We start from the raw sequence: 21,172 nt of genomic DNA on the forward strand, positions 1-21,172 counted from the left end.
CCTCCACCACACAGTTGATCAACAGTGGATTATTTTCTGATACAGCACTGATATGAAGCTGTATGGACACAAATGACTATAAAAAATAATACATTCTTTAATTCTAAGTAACTTAAAATTTACTTTTTCCAGTAACGCATTAGTTTTTGATGTAAGTAATCAAAATGGTAACTGAGTTACTTTGTGAATGAAGTAACTAGTAATGGTAACTAGTTACATGTTTTCAGTAACTAGCACAACACTGCTCACAGGTCACATAGTAACAGTTTGTTGTATTAAAAAGGTAAAGATTTACAGTTAATTGATTTAGGAATTTGTGCGAACCCACACTATACATGATATTCTGTCCTATTGTGTTGCTACTGATCTCTGTCTCACTGTAACTATGAAGTAGTATATCTGAACATTTCACTGATCTCCCTCTGCCCTTCCACTAAAGGCTTTCCTACCTCATTTCTAATATTTGTGTCTAGTAAAATCATCTGTGTCATTATTCATTTGCTGTCTGGTTCTTTATTCTCAATTGTCTCGCAACACACAAAAAAATTCCCACACAATGTTTCAGGACATTGGCATGAATGTGAAAAAGGGATGGCGGCGGGTTCTCTGCATTAAGTAGTGGCCCCGTGACTGACAGCTAACCTAATCCTGAGTGACTGATGAGTACTGGACTAAGTGTGTGGATAAGTGAGGCAACAAACCCTCATTGTTTTAGTCTTGTATCTTGACCCTGAGTTATATGTTAAGCTATTGCGACCGAGCCAAAAAATCTCCATTTTAATGTTCACATAAAACATGCTGTATGCAATAATACAAAAATGGAAACATAGTTTGAGTGATTTTAAATATTTTTCACAACAGGAGAGCCACTAGTCTGTCCTTTACCTGGGGCTGTTGCACTGCCTCTCTCGATAGGTGACGCCGCTTTCACAACTTCTAGAGCAGGCAGACCACGCTGACCACGCCGACCAGTGGCCATGCTGGGGCCTTGGGCCCTCATCACCTTGTTTCACACATTGGCCCCGCCGACACCACTAAGGTGAGAAAAAGGTATTTTCATATTATTTTAATCAAGTTTTGTATTTTATTTTATTTTTGCAACATACTAAACAAAAATAGAGACAATAACATAGTATGATACACTGAACAGTTGCTCTAAACGATATCTACAAGTTCTACACATTAAAAAAGGGTGTGTTCGTTCAACAAGTTCTCACTCCCAACTCATCACATATCGACGTTTGGGAGGGTACCGACACCAAAGGTACCCGTGGAAATGAGTTAGGGTTAGGGTTAGATTTAGGTTACGTTTAGGGTTAGAAGTCTTAATTTGAAAAGTTGCGGAGAAAAAAGCTTACGCTTAAGTCACATAGTGACGCTATGGGTCATTCCGTAACATCCATATGTGACGAGTTGGGAGTGAGACTGGGTTGGTTCGCTTGTGGTAGGAGGGAAGGGATGGAGGAAAAGAAAAGAAAATGACAACAGCAGTAACAATAACAAGGATGATAATAATAATTGTAGTAATATGGTGTTAATGCAAAAAGAAAAATGATACACTAACGGCACAAGAACAAACTGTAAAGAATGTGTAGTAATAAAAAAAAAGACTGCAACAGACATTGACGTATCATTTGAAAATCGTCCAAATAGTCCCGGACTGAGTTGGAAATCAATCACTGACATACAGATGTCACTGCTAACAAGGACAATTAGCTTCAGGATATACCTTTGAATATAAACTCAATAAACCATTTTAGAAAGGTTTGATAGTTAGTTTCACTTACTCTGTTTAAAAAGGTCAGTTTTTGCACATGCACTGTCACCTATATACAGTATGAAAAATCTGTGACACTTTACTTGACGTGACATTACACTGTCATTATTATGACATGACACCCTGTCATTAGCATGAATAATGTGTTATGGAGGCTGTCATTAAATGGGAAATGGACTTGATTTATATAGCGCTTTATCCCCACACTGAAGCAGTCTCAAAGCGCTTTACATATCAGCTCATTCACCCATTCACTCTCACATTCACACACCAGTGGGACAGGACTGCCATGCAAGGCGCTAGTCAACCACTGGGAGCAACTTAGGGTTCAGTGTCTTGCCCAAGGACACTTCGACACATAGTCAGGTACTGGGATCAAACCCCCAACCTCTCAATCAGAAGAGGACCCACTACCACCTGAGCCACTGTCGCTGTTAACCTAACTCCTAACCCTAACCCTACCTAACCCCACCAGATCTCTACACCTCACCCAAAAAATGCCAACATAGCTCCAAAGGTGTCATCATTTAGTGAACGACACTTAATGACAGCCTTCATGACACCTTATTCATGCTCATGACAGATAATGACAAAGTGATGTCAGCCTTATCTATGAAACTTCAAGTAAAAAAATCTTAATTTTCGACTTTACTTAATACACATTTTTTAAAAATCCCAGTAAAGTAAATTATATTCATAGCAAACTGTGCAGAGCTACATCTGTGCAGTACATCACACACTTTAAAATCAGTGGCGAGAAGAGCAGGGGCCATGTTCAGTTGTTCTCCTCACCTTGTATTCATTATTCATGCCTGCACTTGAGCCCAGAACCCCCCCCCCCCCCCCCCTCAAAGACCCACTCCAACTTAGCTCAAAGCCCTCGACTCAGAACTAGAACAGCTGATTTCCCATCCACTTCTTTCCCTACGGCTGTGTGCCAGGGATTCCTCTGTAATCCAGTCAGTGTTTGTGTTCAGCTAAATGTCCCACAGAGGCAGAGGGTTTAAACCATCAAAATACTGAGAAGCAATTGTCACAAAGGGGAGCTATCAGGGGAATGGGGGTAAAGGAGAGAAGGAGAGCCTTCGGGAAGGACCGAGAGAAAAAAAAGGAGGAAAAAAGCATCATAATAAAAAGCACAGATTGCTTTTGGACTCAACCCTAATGGCATATATCTGCAACATCAGCAACAAAGCGACTGCAGCTGGTCTCTGAGGTCAAATTGTGTGAATAGATAATAGCACCTCTTTTAGAAAAAGACACTTTATTCAGTCTGCACTCAAATGAACTCTAAAACACAGCAAAGTTGAGTTGAACTCTTCATGAAGCCTTCACAAGTATAGTTTTCTGTATTTGTAACACAAGGACATTGGTGGGTAAAAGAAGAGCTTGAAAGAAAAACACAAGCACAATAACTGGAGCCAAATATAGGTCTTAGAATATTATATTATAAAAAGACCACAATATACATAGACACCATGGAGAAGAGAAGAAGAGTTCCGTGTATGTAAATACAGGCAACCAGGATCGACTGCTTGCTGCAAAGAACTGGTGTTCTTGTCAGAAATGGTTGAAGGTTTGGTGTTGGTTCTTCTTCATGGTGGTCTATGAAACAGCAGAGATGGAACTGTCGCCCCTGTGGTCACAGATTCTTTAGGCTCACGGATTTTGTTTATCAAATTTGGTAAACAAAAGAGGTTTGCATCGGCTTTTTTTTTTTTTTAACTTTTACTGATTTTTAGTGCAACCCAAAGCAGCAAAAAGCTGCTTAATGATCCTGAATGCTTCACCTCCTATAGAACTCAATGGGCTGAAAGGGGCTTATCACGTCACCAATGATGTCATCTCAACATGGCGGCGCACAGGGGTAAAGTAGTCCCAGTTTTAAAAGTTAATAAAACAAATATGGTGTAAAAATAATGCATTTTGTTAGGCATAGATCTTCTAATAAGGACATTTCAAAGGTTTTAGGCCACATTTATAAAACAGTGGAGGATCCCTATAATGACAGCCTTATTCATGTTAATGACAGGTATCATGTCAAAATAATGACAGCGTAATGTTAGTCTTTAAGTATAAAACTTAATCTAAAGTGTAAGCAATATTTTCAGTCCGCCCCAAAAACATGAAACAGGACATTGGCGCTTTAATTGAGTGAGAGATTAGACAGGGGTACTCGAGTTCTCCAATGCATCTATCCAACATATTTAAGAAGTTTCACTGCTCCAACAAACCTGGATCTAATGATGATGTTATCATGCAGATAACAAGCCAGATTATTACAATACAGTGTATTATAGTGAAGTAACGATTCACTCAGCTCCCGATACGATTAGATTCACGATTTATTTTACAAAATGGGACTGTACACAAAAGACTGAAAAATATTCCTTTATTTTTTTTGGGAAAATACTGTACTATTTTCCTTTTATTTTTTTATTGTCAAAAGAATCCCTTGATAAACTATTAAAACAATGCAATTTAACTAAAAATAAATCTTGAATGAAATAAATAAAGGAATAATACAAATGAAGAAGAAGCCTATTAATTTAAATTCTGGTTCTATAGTAAACAATGCAAAACTGCATATTAGTTATTTTTCTTTTTAAAAGTGCAACTGAAAATGTACTTTGTGCCTTAACAATTGGACTTTTAAAAAAAAACAGTCATTTCACTGTATTTACGTAAGATATTTGTTTGGACCACCAGAGGGCGCTGGTAACCCAGTAGTCAGTTGGCATGCAAAATCTTGCAGTGAAGAAGAGATGCTATGTGTTAGCAAACACAGCTAATAGGCACGTAATATTACAGATATTATTTCAGTGCTAAAGGGATAAGGATTCATTTATTAACATGTTTAAGAGTAGAAGGCGGCCAGAAAGTAGTAGCAGATTCTGCCCGCCGCCAACACTTCTGGACAAGAGAAGGATAAATATATAGCCCTCTGCTGTTTAAAAAAAGTACTGCGATTCAATTTTCACAGTATCGATGTGAACCGTGATACCTATGAATCAATTTTTAACGTTACATCCCTAGTGTATTACATCATAACAATCAGATGTGGCAGACCAGGATATCGTCCAAAAACACCTAAATCCCTAAATGATTGAACAGCTTTTTCTTACTTGTTTTTGTATGTTAAACATCAAAACAAATATCCATACCAGGGATAAAAACCTACTTTCATTAACCTAAAGTAATACAATAATTTACTATATAGTGCTTTTCATGCATTCAAAGTGCTTTACATTGCATTATTTTACTCCAAACACAGTGGTGGTACTGTAAGCTACTATTGCCACAATGACAGAGACCACTAGAGTGACTGCCACCCAACTGTAGCACCTGGCATTCTCAGTGGTCTCCCATTCAAGTACTGACCAGGCATTGCTAAGCTTCTGACAAGATTGGGCAATACTATATCAGTGTGATTATTGTTTTTAAGTACTCAAGTAATCATTTGGATTAAAACAATCACAAACAGAATGTAATAAATTATATAAAGATAAGTATTTTTTGCACAGCTGTGATAAAAAACTGAAACTGTCAAGCTCTATGAATCGGTAAATCATTGAAAGATTTGTTTTCCTTCCATGTAAAAAAGGCTTCTGTAAATAAGACACAAACAGCATGTTTTAATAATGAAGACCAACAGTTTTATACACATCTAATTTGCACAGTTAAATGAGTGGAAATATTCCTCATTTAATCTTTTAATGACACTTCAAGGAATCAAACTATCAAATTATCAGTAATTTAACAACACTTTGCCCACAATGCACACAATTATTTACCATATCGGGGCCACAGGCTGAGCCTTCAGCAGCAGGCATGAATTTGGTCTCACATTTCCTTCCAACACGGTGACACCACAAAGCCTTGCAGATATCCTGGAACAACATTATGGAAGGGGGGAAAAAGCATGTGTTTTAATCAATGAAAACAACAACAACAACAACAACATCGTCAACAGCTGGACTCTCAGAAGAAAAAAAAACCAAGAAATATATATATTTTTGAGAGATGTTGAGGAAACCCTGTGACAGCTTGAAATCCAATGGGAGGAAACACAAATCATGATGACCATGTTTTTCAGTCTCTTGAGAGTTTTTGTAGAAGGCTGAGAAAAATTTGTTGGAGTAGAGATTTGTAAATAAAGATTTTCTGGCAAGAAACACATTTATGATTAGTAGCTGAAATAGCATTTTTCAAAAAGGGGGAAAAATGTAGAATCAAGTTATCAAAGCCATCTGGGGCAGTTACGATACTTCATGCATTGTACACTGTTTTTACGAAAGCACGACCAATTATTTGGATCTCTTTTGTTGCTTGACACACCTTGAGATTATGTTTAATACATCTCACATGGTTCAGGAAACAAGACCTACTGCTTTCAAAATGGATTGACTGTATCGCATTTTGACAACATGTAGCAGATACTGACGGATACATAAAGCAGCTGTAAATTGGCTTACTTGGGCTTTTTGTTGTGGTACCAATAACAATAGAAAGCATTGACAGAGAGATAACATACATATACTTTAGCTTTCACTCATGGCTGCCTATCCCTACCCAATACTATCCTTGAAAGCATGTATATGTATATTTGTCTTTATTCTTATACATTTGTATATTGTCATATACATATTGTGAACTAGCATTAGCTACATACTCTATGTGCATCACATCAGCTGCAAACGTTTGTGTCTATGTTGAATTGTATTGTCCCTGTCAAATAATTACATAAATAAAAATAAATAAATATATGAAAGTGAAAAAATATTTAGAGTGTTTGAAATGTTCAAGATATCATGAAATTAAATCACATTGAGTTACAAAAAATTTTGTAAAAACTGATGTAAATACACTACAAGCTATAGAATACATTTTGTCAGTGTATGTGTGAATGCATACGTGTTAAAAAGTACTTTTTAATTGTTTGTGAATGGTGTTCAAATCAGTAATTTGTAATAAAATAAAATAAAATAGATACAGATATTTATTACAATATATTTTTCAAATTATTTTCACCATGATGGTATCATTAGTCCTCAAAGGTTAAAACTACATGCAATGCAATCTTGTTGAGACAGCTTTGCATGTTTTATTCTTGCAATTTTTTAAAATAACTTTTTAAAATTAGTTTTGCTTACTTGTTGTGACCGTCACCAGCCCTCCCTGGGCAAAGGTAAACCGGACTTTGTTACAGGTGCAGTCTGCAAGTCTTATAAAAGTGACTTTTTGTCATATTTGCTAAAGCTGTCACAATAGGACAGTTTTACATCAAACTAGTAGTTTGTGTGAAAAAAACAAACTCATTGATTCCCCCCTGCTGCTCCTGCAGCCTTTGGCAGATTGCCAGAATGCACAGCGACCGAGGAAAAAGAACCAATCAGAGCCAGGATTGTGTTTGATGGACTGTTTGACAGCGGTTGCTCACATGCCCCGCCCCTTTCCCGGAGCTAGAGCTCCGTCTTTTTTTTTACAGTGTATGGTCCGGAGGAGTAGAAGATGGAATTGGTGACTTTTCTGCTTGAAAGGTAATTACTGCTGCTTGATTTACATTATGTTTGATTTATAATTGTTACACTAGAACTCTGTGGTGCATGTGTTGTTCATGTGCGTGTAGCAGCCTCCGTGTGGGCTGCTGTAAGTGACACTGTGTTGTTGCTGCTGCTGAGGCGTGTGCACATTGAGAGAGACAAGCGTTGCAGTAATATGCTTTTAACAGAGCATGTTATATTACTGTGATGTTGCTGTCGGACTAACGTTAGCTTGTTAGCTACTCTGAGGGAGGGACTTTGGAAAGTTTGGAGGCAGGACAAGAGAGCAGCGGGGAGCGAGAGGGATCTGAAAGTCACGGACTGCACCTTTAAGAGGAGATACATAATAAGGAATGGCAGTGTTACACCAGAGTGAGGGGGTAAATAAAAGGGAAAGGAATTAGGGAGGGTATAAAAGGAGAGAGAGAGCAAACCATTTGTGTTGTTGTGCTGTTGGTATAGTGTGATATTGTGTAGAGGGGTAATATTTTCTGTCATTTATTATTTTTTCCATTATCTGATCAGTAACTTAGACAGGACTTCAGTTTTTAGAATACTGTGATACAGAATCAAACAAACCCTATTTATATCCCATCCAACCCACCCCTCACCAAAATTTCGTCAACATTTCAACATTTGTTAGTTAAAAGTTGTATTTACCTTCTTAAAATCAAGGGTACAGAGTTTAGCCTTCTCTCCAAACTGCCATTTACACTGTGTGTCTGCATCGTACATCTCACCAGGAAGCTTCTCCGGGTACCGATACTCCTTGATTGCTCTGGGTTCATCTGACAAGCACAAAGCCTGGGCAGAACTGGGAGACAGACGATTGAGTCAGTTAAAGAGAGAAGATGTGGGGGGGAAAATATGGTGCTAAAAATCAGACAAAGCCTCAAAGAAATACTGATGAGCAGAGGCTGGAAGCAACACAAGAAGAGTATCAGACAGGATCTTGAATGTTTTCTATTAAATTCGCAAACACTAGATATTCCTCTATTGTTTCTGAAGTTGACACAAACATGAGGTGATGCAATGGGAACATTACACGTGAGTAATGGCGTTTAAATGCATCAAGCACTCAGTTGTGACAGGCAGAAAAATATCTTTCCCTGTGTTGTTCACGTCCTAAAATCAGCAGGGGATTTCCAACGTTAACTGATATCACAGGTAATCTTACAGGTTTTACAGATGAAAAAGCTGCGGTCAGGGCATATCATACTGCACACATAAAAAAAAGGCAAAGAATGTTGGAATGGTTCATATTTTCGAGTTGTCCTGATTGCATGAGTAGGTTATGTGTGTTCGCTTGCGTGCATGTGTGCGTGCGTGTGTCGACAAAGAACAATAGCTAATCTCCAGTGACAAATTTATGGAGCTCAAGGGTGGAACTCTAATGAGTGGAATTTGCAACTTCTCATATCAAAGTCTCTTGATGGCTGCATTTCCCAGCAACAAAAGCTGTAAGCACCATCACAAAACTCTGATTATTCCAAAGTAAAGGGGGGAAAAAACCAAGTTTTATTGAATCAAGTCGTTGCAAACCTCTTTTTGTAGAATTGTGGAGGTTTGTCGTTTGTACAACACAAAAGAAACCACACTTGTGAGGAAGACGTGTAAAGTCTCGATGACATATGCCTTTTGAAGACTGTAAACAACTGCGGTAACAGATTCCCAGCATGAAAAACCCCTCACAGAACTTCTGAAGATCATTAATGTTTTGAATGAACTCAAATGCATCAATAAAACGGAACCGTCAAGCTTCAGCTGACTGGCCTATCAAAGATGAGGTCATTCAGGTTCTATAACTCAGTCTGTCTGCCTGTCTGTCTGTCTGTCTGTCTGTCTGTCTGTCTGTCTGTCTGTCTGTCTGTCTGTCTGTCTGTCTTTCTGTCTGTCTCCAGCACTCTAGGAGACCAGATCTGACAGTTTGGTTCACACATTGGTACATTTTGTTGAGGGCACTGACTTACAGCTGTCTAGTTTCAAGTTCTCATACACACTGATGTCACTGATGGCTGTTTTCTCACAAAGTAGAGCAGGAGAGATGCATTAAAAAATTTATGACACAAATGCAGCCAAACGTTCATGAAACAAGCAAATCATTGCACTTTAAAACCTTCTAATAGAGAAAAGCAGGACAAGCCATCATCCGAATGTGGTGCTGTGTCAGCTACAGTGTATTTCTATAGTGCCCTTGCCCTGTTACATCTGCACAATTATTCATTTCAATCTCAGTAACTCTACTAATATATATTAGCTTTTAACAAATCAGGTCACAAATCAGGAACACATGTTAAAACACAAAATAAACACATTCAAAACATCTTGATTAGTATTTAATGTATTATTTTTTTGCACAAGAACTCAACAAAGAGTGCTATGAGAACTGAATGTGATGACCATCCTGCAGTTTGAAAAACTTAGTGGACCTCTTTGAGGAAAATGACTCATGAATGCCATGTTTGCCGATGAGTGTTGTGTAAATCACTATTGTTTCTATACTATTGTCAACATATCATGAATTAAAAAAAAGGCCATTGTATTAGAAGTGGAGTGCCTACTTGAGGAAGCGGCTCAGGTACTGGCGGCTGCAAGCGGACCAGGAGAAGATACCGTTGTGGCCGGCTAACGTGGGAGACATGATGTTTCCCTCTGACTTCTTGCAAACATTCCCTTCACCATCGTGGACCATACCAAAACTGTAAGATGGCAAACGATGGAAAAAATATGTTCTTAAATTAGAATTATGACGAGAATGTAATGACATGAGGCTGTATTGTGTATACAGTGATTTAGTTTATTCAAGGACAACCAAGCTGAAAGCATAACATCAAATCATTTTCAGCATTAAATATTCACTACTATGTGGATTTTAGTATTCATTCACTTTATTTACATGTTTTGTCCAATATAGGGTATTGGGCCCTGCTGAAGCCTGTATCAGATCTATCATTCTTGCAGTGTTCTCAAATGGCAGTGGCTATCTGTACGGTTGCCGTATCAATATACTGACATTCTATTTGTACGAAGCGCCCCTATTTGGCAGTTTTGGTCACATGATAGGTCAGTCATTGGCCAGTTTAGGTCGCGTAACTAAAACTAAACCTTACCCTAAATCTAACCCTACCCTAATCCTAAAAATTGTTGCGATATTGGGTAATAACCTAAACCTTAAGCCTTAAACCTAACCCTAAACGATATGTACATGTACTCCGGAACTGTACCAACAGCACCAAGGGTTGTTTGTACGGCAACCGTACAAATAGACACTTTCTTCTCAAATGAGGGTACGTGTTGACGCTACAGGGGCTACTTGAAAGAGAGAGTGGAAAATAATGAATAAAAGCATCAGAAATATAGGGTTTTATGTTGTTATGTTTGGTTAAAAGGATAATCATAATAATGATGATGGAAATGATCTTGAATAAAACTAAATACAAGGGTGAACCAGAAACGGACTGGAAATTATACAAAAAATAAAAGTGTAGAAATAATTCTGTTTAGGAGGCATTGAATACTGTTTCATTCCACTTATATACAAAATTAGATTCTTTAAAATGTGTGTTAACAGTCATTCATTCCATATTATGCTCTATCGTGGTTTTTCACAATATTCTGAGCAAAATGTAGCCGGACAAAGGGGGTGCTTGGATTCAGAAATAAAGAAAGGGGGTACTCGAGCCAACAAGTTTGAGAACCACTATAATAGAGGGATAAAACAAAGAAATAATTGTTAGACACATACACACTCATTCTTACTGCTGACTTAGAAACATAATGGACTAACATACACGTTTTTAGACTATAAAGGAAGAAGCCCGAGGGCAAGTATAGCTTCAACCTGTGATTTTTGTACTGTCGACAATTGCCCAGTGACTTAAGCCTCTTCAAATACAAGGAAAAAGAAAAAAAATACTTTTAATTTTTCCTCCACTTGAATCTATTTAAAGGAGATGCTCTTACTTGTGTCCTGATTCATGAGCAATAGTGAATGCCAGGCCCAGGCCAGTGTCTTCGTTAATGGTACAGCTCCGGTATTTGCTACACATCCCGCTGATTGGAGCAAATCCTGTGAAATCATAAACTTCATCTTTTCATGAAGTTTAAAACATTTTCAGCTTCATTCTCAAAGGATAATCAGGACTGCAGAAAAGATCATTGGTGTTGATCTGCCCTCCATCCAAGACTTATACCTGTCCAGGGTCAGGAAACGGGCAGGTAGCATCACTGCAGACCCCTCACACCCTGCACACAATCTGTTTAAACTCCTCCCCTCCGGCAGACGCTACAGATCACTGTACGCCAAAACTACCGCCATAAAAACAGTTTCTTCCCCAAGGCTGTCATTCTGATCAACTCTAAACAGTCATAGAGTGTCAGACCTGTTTCTGTTACTGTGAAATAACCTGGAACTAAACATAACAAACCTGGAACAACCTGTCACTGCGAAATGTTCATGGACATTAATTTTTTCATTTAAATGTTCACCTGCACTACTCATTCAATGCACTACTGCACTATTATCTTATTATTATTATTATTGTATTTTTATTTTATTTTATTTCATTATTATTATTATTATTATTTATTATTATTATTATTATTATTATTATTTTATTATTATTATTATCTTGTTATTTTTATTTAGTTTGCCATATTAGTCTAACTACTCTTATATTTATGTTTATACTTCTTTTTTTTTTATTTATTTTAATTTATTTTATTTATTTTTCTTTATTCTAGTTGATTGTTATTATTAATGTTACACTACCTGAGAGAGCACAGGTCACCAAAGGAAATTCCTCGTGTGTATTCATACACCCTTGGCCAATAAAGTTGATCTGATTCTGATTCTGATAAATTACAAATGAAACATTGCTTTGTAGGGTAATGTTCTTTGTTTTACAACTCATACCAAAAGCTTATTGTAAGTGTGGTGACAAAGAACCTTAAATAAAATGTGAGACAGTTTTTTTTGTCAGTTTTGCAGACTTGCGAGGGTAAGAAATATCAAGCGCAACGTATCTGAGTTCAATGAGTTGATTGGAATCTAAAAGGAGATTACTTTTTCACAAAGAGGACTGTTGCTCTATGCCAGGGCCGTCCAATTTGGGAAGTTGGCCCGCAAGCGATTTGTTTTGGCCCGCTGCCCATATTTGAAATTTTATTTTTATGTTTTTAAAGCTAATGTCCAATTTCAATATTTCTCTTTTATGCCATGAAACACAATTTCAAACTACTTTGTTTATTTTGCACAGTGAAGTTATTGGCATATTTATTTTCATGCACTGCAAAATGAATGTTTAGTTGTGGCCCACGATTCATTTTTGGCCGTTCAATGAAAATAATTTGGGCATCCCTGCTTTATACCAAAAAAAATCGGAGAGGGAGATATTTAATCATGTTGTTAATGTTTTTAATGTTGATTTTAAATGTTTTTACTGCTGATTTGAATGTTCTTATTGATTTTTAAGCTGTTCAATGTTTTCTGTTGTACTTTTTGATAATGTAAAGCACATTGAGTTGCCTTGTGTATGAAATGCGCTATACAAATACATTTGCCTTGCCTTGGCTCTGTATCAAAGAAGAGTTTTACCCAAGGGGCCATTTGTTAATGTTTTTCCTTATGAATGTTAATTTATAGGAAAGTGCAACCAATACAATAATTAGATTTTATAAACATGCTGGGGCAGAATAAATAAAGTAAGGCAATGATATAAAATAGCGTGTTCTATATAAGAAAGAAAACTATGGGATTTCATCATCTTATGATGCTGTGTTTTGGGAAATCCCAAAATTACCAGATTTAATATCTTCAACTTTTAAAAGTCATTGAGCTCTGTCTCTACAGAGGTTAAGTGAGTATTACTGTAATATTTTCCGCATTGTGTGATTAAATTATTGCAGTTGTCGTGTTTTCGTACATGCTGGTATAATGATGAAGTGCATACATTTAGCCAGTGTTTATTTAATTTATTTATGAGATTATGCCTGACAAGTAGATTTATATGAGACTGATTATCGAGAAGACTTGAGATTGCAAAATTAGACTTTTTCATCAGTATAAAATTATCTGAATTTAAAGCCACACCGTGGACTTTTTGACCTACAGAGTTGAGCCATATGAGTTATTTCAAATGATTCCTCAGGCCAATATACAGAGATTGACAGTATCAATGCTCTGAGTGGGGCTTCTCTCTTGAAATTCCGACTATGTAAGTTTGGAGGAGACGGACCGTCTTTCACCAGGTCATGTCAGGTCACTTTACGGCAGTCACGTGACCACAGGCTCGGATATATATAGTTCCCACGTGACGTCACAACATACGGGTATTTACTGACTCGACGCCATTGCTGTGGGCAGCTGAAACGAGTTAGCCTCTGTTTACAGCCAAAAGAGCACAATATGGTAGTTTCATGTTGGGTTAATAGTGCACTAATCGCCCTGATAGTTCAGTTAAACGTAGATTCTTTAGTAAGGGAAGTTGGCAAATCAGATCCATAACTTTGCGAAAAGGATTGGCTCTCAGGGCTGGGGTGTGAAGCAGGGCTGGGCTCGAGCCACGGCTATAGTCTATAGGCTGGAGGAGCAGCCCCCACCGCCGCACTCTCCCCCCACCGCCAGAGAAGCGGGCCTGCCTCGCCACGTCGGTGGTGCTCCCCCCCCTACTCCCTGGCCTCGCCGCCATCGTCGGCCCCCTTCGCCCCAACCCTGGCTGTCGTGCCAACCCTCGGCGAAGGGGGCCGACGACTGCGGCAAGGCCAGGGAGTAGGGGGGGAGCACCACAGATGCAAAAAGGAGGCTCCAAGCACCAGGCCTCCAGCGGCGGGGAAAGGAAGGTGGAGGTGGCGGCTGCTGCTCCAGCCCATAGACTGTAGCCGCGGCGTGAGCCCAGCCCCACTTGCCAACCCTCATCCCGAAGTTTTAGGTCAACTACTGTCATGTTCTGTTTAGTTTAGTTATTCTGTGTCTTTGTTTTATTTCTGAGTCTTGTCTGTGTTTCAGGTGTTCCTGTTTGTGGCTCCACCTCCCAGTGATGTCTGTGTGCTTGGTGGGTGATTGAGTAGCTCCCTCGTGTTTTCACCCAGGTGTGGCCCATTCCCAATCAGGCCTCCTCCACTATTTAGCTGAGTGTTTGGACACAGTATGGACTGCTGGATCATTGTTTGTGTGTCTGTGTGATGTCAGGGTCGTATCTGCTTCCTCGTGTCTGGTCTTGCTCCTGTTCCAACTCCCCTAAGTTGGATTTGAGTTTTGATTTTGGATTTTGGATTTTTGAATTAAACATGGACTGGTTCCGAGAACGCTATTCCTGCATCCTGCCTCCTTCTTCCCCTGCATTTGGGTCCACACCAACACCCAATCATGACAGAATGATCCAGCCACAAGTGGATCCAGCGGAGATAGATTTGGCAGAGATGGGCCTGGCTGAAAGGACTGCCTACTGGCAGAGCTACCTACTGGAGGCCAGGGAAGATCTGTGGTATGGATGGGAGAACGAGCCTGTTAGGGATCCCTACAGGGGAACTCGACTGGCTTTGGGAGGACCCCGGAGCCTACAACGAGGTAAAGGTCGGTCGAGAAGGAAGGGTCAGCCCCGCAGTCTCCTAGCTCCCAGGCTAGCGTCCCTGTCTTACCTAGCTCCCAGGCTAGCGTCCCTGTTTTACCTAGCTCTCAGGCTAGCGTCCCTGTTTCACCTAGCTCTCAGGCTAGCGTCCCTGTTTCACCTAGCTCCCAGGCTAGCGTCCCTGTCTTACCTAGCTCCCAGGCTAGCGTCCCTGTTTTACCTAGCTCTCAGGCTAGCGTCCCTGTTTCACCTAGCTCTCAGGCTAGCGTCCCTGTTTCACCTAGCTCTCAGGCTAGCGTCCCTGTTTCTCCTAGCTCTCAGGCTAGCGTCCCTGTTTCTCCTAGCTCTCAGGCTAGCGTCCCTGTTTCTCCTAGCTCCCAGGCTAGCGTCCCTGTTTCTCCTAGCTCTCAGGCTAGCGTCCCTGTTTCTCCTAGCTCTCAGGCTAGCGTCCCTGTTTCTCCTAGCTCTCATGCTAGCGTCCCTGTTTCTCTAGATCTCATTGCTAGCCGTCCCTGTTTCTCCTAGCTCCCAGGCTAGCGTTCCTGTTTCTCCTAGCTCCCAGGCTAGCGTTCCTGTTTCTCCTAGCTCCCAGGCTAGCGTTCCTGTTTCTCCTAGCTCCCAGGCTAGCGTTCCTGTTTCTCCTAGCTCCCAGGCTAGCGTTCCTGTGTCTCCTAGCTCCCAGACTAGCGTTCCTGTGTCTCCTAGCTCCCAGGCTAGCGTTCCTGTGTCTCCTAGCTCCCAGGCTAGCGTTCCTGTGTCTCCTAGCTCCCAGGCTAGCGTTCTGTGTCCCTAGCTGTCAGGCTAGCGTTCCTGTGTCCCCTAGCTGTCAGGCTAGCGGCCCAGTGCCGGCTCCCCGCGCCCTGCCGCCAGTCCCGGCTCACGCACCCGGCCGCCGCCTGCCCTGCCGCCAGTCCGGCTCCACGCACCCGGCCGCCGCCTGCCCTGCCGCCAGTCCCGGCTCCACGCACCCGGCCGCCGCCTGCCCTGCCGCAGTCCCGGCTCCACGCACCCGGCCGCCGCCTGCCTGCCGCCAGTCCCGGATCCACGCACCCGGCCGCCCCTGCCCTGCCGCCAGTCCCGGCTCCACGCACCCGGCCGCCGCCTGCCCTGCCGCCAGTCCCGGCTCCACGCACCCGGCCGCCGCCTGCCCTGCCGCCAGTCCCGGCTCCACGGCACCCGGCCGCCGCCTGCCCTGCCGCCAGTCCCGGCTCCACGCACCCGGCCGCCGCCTGCCCTGCCGCCAGTCCCGGCTCCACGCACCCGGCCGCCGCCTGCCCTGCCGCCAGTCCCGGCTCCACGCACCCGGCCGCCGCCTGCCCTGCCGCCAGTCCCGGCTCCACGCACCCGGCCGCCGCCTGCCCTGCCGCCAAGTCCCGGCTCCACGCACCCGGCCGCCGCCTGCCCGCACCAGGCCGCCAACGTCGCCGCCAGTGCCGGCTCCCCGCACCAGGCCGCCAACGTCGCCGCCAGTGCCGGCTCCCCGCACCAGGCCGCCAACGTCGCCGCCAGTGCCGGCTCCCGCACCAGGCGCCAACGTCGCCGCCAGTGCCGGCTCCCCGCACCAGGCCGCCAACGTCGCCGCCAGTGCCGGCTCCCCGCACCAGGCCGCCAACGTCGCCGCCAGTGCCGGCTCCCCGCACCCCTGTCCCGTCTGAGCCCGGCCCGCCGGAAAGTCTTCCCGTCTGAGCCCGGCCCGCCGGAGGTCTTCCCGTCTGAGCCCGGCCGCCGGAGGTCTTCCCGTCTGAGCCCGGCCCGCCGGAGGTCTTCCGTCTGAGCCCGGCCCGCCGGAGGTCTTCCCGTCTGAGCCCGGCCCGCCGGAGTCTTCCCGTCTGAGCCGGCCCGCCGGAGGTCTCCCCGCCTGGCCTCGTCTGAGCATCTTCGCCCGGCCCGCCGGAGGTCTCCCGCCTGCCTCGTCTGAGCCCTCTTCGCCCGGCCCGCCGGAGGTCTCCCCGCCTGCCTCGTCTGAGCCCTCTTCGCCCGGCCCGCCGGAGGTCTCCCCGCCTGCCTCGTCTGAGCCCTCTTCGCCCGGCCCGCCGGAGGTCTCCCCGCCTGCCTCATCTGAGCCCTCTTCGCCCGGCCCGCCGGAGGTCTCCCCGCCTGCCTCGTCTGAGCCCTCTTCGCCCGGCCCGCCGGAGGTCTCCCCGCCTGCCTCGCCGGCTCCGCCTCATGGGAGGCCGCCGGACTCTTGGTCCCCTGCTTCGCCGGCTCCGCCTCATGGGAGGCCGCCGGACTCTTGGTCCCCTGCTGCGCCGGCTCCGCCTCATGGGAGGCCGCCGGACTCTTGGTCCCCTGCTTCGCCGGCTCCGCCTCCTGGGAGGCCGCCGGACTCTTGGTCCCCTGCTGCGCCGGCTCCGCCTCATGGGAGGCCGCCGGACTCTTGGTCCCCTGCTGCGCCGGCTCCGCCTCATGGGAGGCCGCCGGACTCTTGGTCCCCTGCTGCGCCGGCCCCGCCTCATGGGAGGCCGCCGGACTCTTGGTCCCCTGCTGCGCCGGCTCCGCCTCATGGGAGGCCGCCGGACTCCTGGTCCCCTGCTTCGCCGGCTCCGCCTCATGGGAGGCTGCCTAACTTGGTTTCGTCCCTCCTCCGGGCCCCCGTCCACCCACCCTGGTTTGGTGTTTGGGTGGATAGATTTTTGTTTTGAGCGTTTGGAACCCGCTCCTTAAAGGGGGGTTCTGTCATGTTCTGTTTAGTTTAGTTATTCTGTGTCTTTGTTTTATTCTGAGTCTTGTCTGTGTTTCAGGTGTTCCTGTTTGTGGCTCCACCTCCCAGTGATGTCTGTGTGCTTGGTGGGTGATTGAGTAGCTCCCTCGTGTTTTCACCCAGGTGTGGCCCATTCCCAATCAGGCCTCCTCCACTATTTAGCTGAGTGTTTGGACACAGTATGACTGCTGGATCATTGTTTGTGTGTCTGTGTGATGTCAGGGTCGTTATCTGCTTCCTCGTGTCTGGTCTTGCTCCCTGTTCCAACTCCCCTAAGTTGGATTTGAGTTTTGATTTTGGATTTTGGATTTTTGAATTAAACATGGACTGGTTCCGAGAACGCTATTCCTGCATCCTGCCTCCTTCTTCCCCTGCATTTGGGTCCACACCAACACCCAATCATGACAACTACTGTCTGCATAGACCATCAAAAGACAAAGGGAGGCTGGGCGACTGACTGTATGTTGACTTTTGCGACAGTGCTGCGGTGCTTGTGGCCACTAGGGGCACTTGACGTGAAAGTTAGGGCTCTAGCGCCCCTAGTGGCCAAAAGTTACACAGTGTGCCTTTAATGTAACTTATAAATCTTCACATCTCACTATTATAGTTCTCGCCTTTTATTATCTATGTTGATGCAATGCAACAACTGTGTGCTTTTTAGACACATCTGATTTGTCTTTAATTTAAATGTGTGATAAAAAGAGCAATGGTTGACTACATACCAAGTGTATCACAGGGTTCGTTCTTCCATGAGCAGATATCATATCCTGTGAGTAGGATGGCGTGGTCGTGGTGACGGCCTTCCCTGCCTCCTAAAGTGGACTGCCAGTGGCAGAAACTGTTCAATGTGTGATCTGCATGGTGGTTAATCAATAAACCGTCCTGTGAATAAAAAATGTACTGGTTGAGAACAAATAAATGGCGATGCACCGTAATTCTCTGGATCTTTTCCTGGTATTAAAAGCAGAATAAGCCATAATCTTGACAAGATAAATGTCAAAGGAAACATGAATTTGAGTGAGTGACGGTTCCGGGTCATCACTCGTGAGGGGAAAAGCACAGTTCACCATGTGCTTGATCTTTTTTCCAAAGACACTCCACCTGTTTCTCTCTCTCTCTCTTCCTTATGCTACTTCGCTACCTTCTGAACTCCAAAAGAATTTCCCTCTTCAATCTGGCAAAGATCCAAGGAAACACACACCCTATAATTATCCACTGTAAAGGTCCTTAGTAGTTAGAGCGACCCCCAGAAAATCTGACAGACACCTGAAATATCTGCACTTTCAGAGTTAACGCTGCGTAGTTTGAGCAAAAATGACCATAAGTGGATTTCATTTGGCAATTGTTTGCTCACCTGTTCTTCATCCAACAAAACCAGACCCACAATCACAATGTTGATATTTCCTCCAATTGTGCCATCTTGAAACAAACTGGAGACCTAGAGGACACACACGCACGCACACACACACAAAACATTTTTATTTGATCATTTACTGAACAAAGATGGTAACTTCTGCAGCCACAGAGATAATGACATCGATAGCTACTGGTCAATAACTAAATACACATGTTCCATATTTTGGTGGCCTACTATGTGAGTAAAGTTAAACTGCAAGAACTGAGCTGTTTTAGTGAATGAAAAGCTCATTAATTAAAAGTTCAGGTAGAAAATAAAGCATAATTTATGAACTTTCAGTTGAAACTTTCTGGCTCTGATTAAAACCAATTATACAGAAAATGTTACCATATGGATCAAAACTGAAACTGAAAAACATCAATTGCTTTTCTTTGTGCCGCATTGTAGGCTAAATACCAGCATAGATTTAAAGATGGTCTATCCTTACATACACATGCGTAACACTGACCTTTCACACGGTAAATAACACGATGACAACCACAACTGCTGTTTTAAATTCAGTGTCTTGTAACAGACATCTGATCATAACAGTCATAACAGAGCTGGCTTTGAACATGCACTTCTAACCTTTTGTTCATGTTGGCTGTTTGCCTTTCTTTAAGGCTATGCTAGTACATCAGGTGCCACTTATAAAACTGTCTTTCTTTAGGGCTCATTCATTCCTTATGTTCCACATGTTTGGCCGTCATATGCGTTGATTCACAGGAGGACTCTGTGGTTTGTTACTGAGTTGGAGAGGAAATGCTGAGGTCAAATAAGCAATCAGGGCTTCTTTTCAAACAAAGGTAAACTGTTTGAAACAGTGTCAGATTTTCATAATATACTGTAATTCAGAGGTGGGCAACCTTTATCACAGCGGGGGCCACAAAAAAGTTATTGTCGGATCGGAGGTCAACAATATCAAGATCAATGTCAGCATTTGAAATAGAATAATGGCCGATGAGAGTGTTGATACAGGCCATACCAGCCTGTCATTGCCCAATCTCGTTAGATCTGTGAAGCTCAGCAGGTCTGGGCCTGGTTAGTAGTTGGATGGGAGACCACTGAGAATTCCAGTTGCCACAGTGGGGGACAGTCACTCCAGTGGTATTTGCCATTGTGTCCTTGAGCAAGACACTTCACCCACATTGCCTAGTATGAATGTAGTGTGTTGGAGGGGTCGATGGCACACTATGGCAGCTTCGCCTCTGTCAGAACTATTGTGCTGTGGCTACAATAGTAGCTTACCACCACAGAATAATGCTTTTATTCTGTAAAGTGCTTTGAGTGTCTATGATAAAGCACTATATAAAATCCAATGCATTATTAATATTAAATAACAAAGGTTTTCTGTATTTTATTGTATTCATGTTGTCATTTGGTGTTACGGGCGACCGTGGCTCAGGTGGTAGTGGGTCGTCTTCTGATCGAGAGGTTTGGGGTTCGATCCCAGTACCTGACTATGTGTCGAAGTGTCCATGGGCAAGACACTGAACCCGAAGTTGCTCCCAGTGGTCGACTAGCGCCTTGCATGGCAGTCCTGTCCCACTGGTGTGTGAATGTGAGAGTGATTGGGTGAATGAGCTGATATGTAAAGCGCTTTGAGACTGCTTCAGTGTGGTGATAAAGCGCTATATAAATCAAGTCCATTTACCATTTGTTTTTGGGTTGTTTTTTGTAATTTTTCGGTATTAATGTGTATATTTGTAGTGGTCCTGCTTGTGTAAACTTGTATATTTCTATTGTCCTTTTGAGCATATTTCTTAGATTTTGTATGTTTTTTTGGAGTAATTTTATGTATTTTTGCTTTGTGGTGGTCAAGACCGGTCTTGGTCTCGAGACCAAATTTTAAAGGTCTTGGTCTTGTCTCGGACTCTGAAGCATTTTGACTCGGTCTTGTCTCGGACTCGGGCTGCCCGGACTCGGGATTTTTCGTCAAGACCGTTCGAGACCAGCACTAATTCCTGTAATTTTGCACATTTTTTGGAATCAGTTTGTTTATATTTCTATCACTTTTTGAGTTTTTTGGAGTTTTATGTGTTTACTTTGGGGGCCGCATACTATTAGAGCGAGGCTTCGGGCTACCAGTTGTTAATGTCTGCTGGTCTAATGAGATCCAAATGATTACAGTGATTTGTTGTGTTTTGACTGGCAGATCACGTCACATCCACAAATAATCATGTAACT

General features: G+C 43.3%; 1 protein-coding gene across 1 annotated transcript in view; it reads right to left on the reverse strand.

Moving 5' to 3' along the window:
• The window catches only part of adamts16 (ADAM metallopeptidase with thrombospondin type 1 motif, 16), a 61,972-nt gene that overhangs the window by 21,943 nt on the left and 18,857 nt on the right, over positions 1-21,172 (reverse strand). The window contains 7 exon segments of the mRNA XM_028470742.1: positions 886-1,034; positions 5,572-5,667; positions 7,981-8,134; positions 9,882-10,019; positions 11,284-11,389; positions 18,312-18,471; positions 18,944-19,027. Of these exon segments, the coding sequence (XP_028326543.1) occupies positions 886-1,034; positions 5,572-5,667; positions 7,981-8,134; positions 9,882-10,019; positions 11,284-11,389; positions 18,312-18,471; positions 18,944-19,027 (887 nt within the window).

The sequence above is a fragment of the Gouania willdenowi genome, chromosome 16 (assembly GCF_900634775.1).
Source record: "Gouania willdenowi chromosome 16, fGouWil2.1, whole genome shotgun sequence".
In the NCBI taxonomy this organism is placed as follows: Eukaryota; Metazoa; Chordata; class Actinopteri; order Blenniiformes; family Gobiesocidae; genus Gouania; species Gouania willdenowi.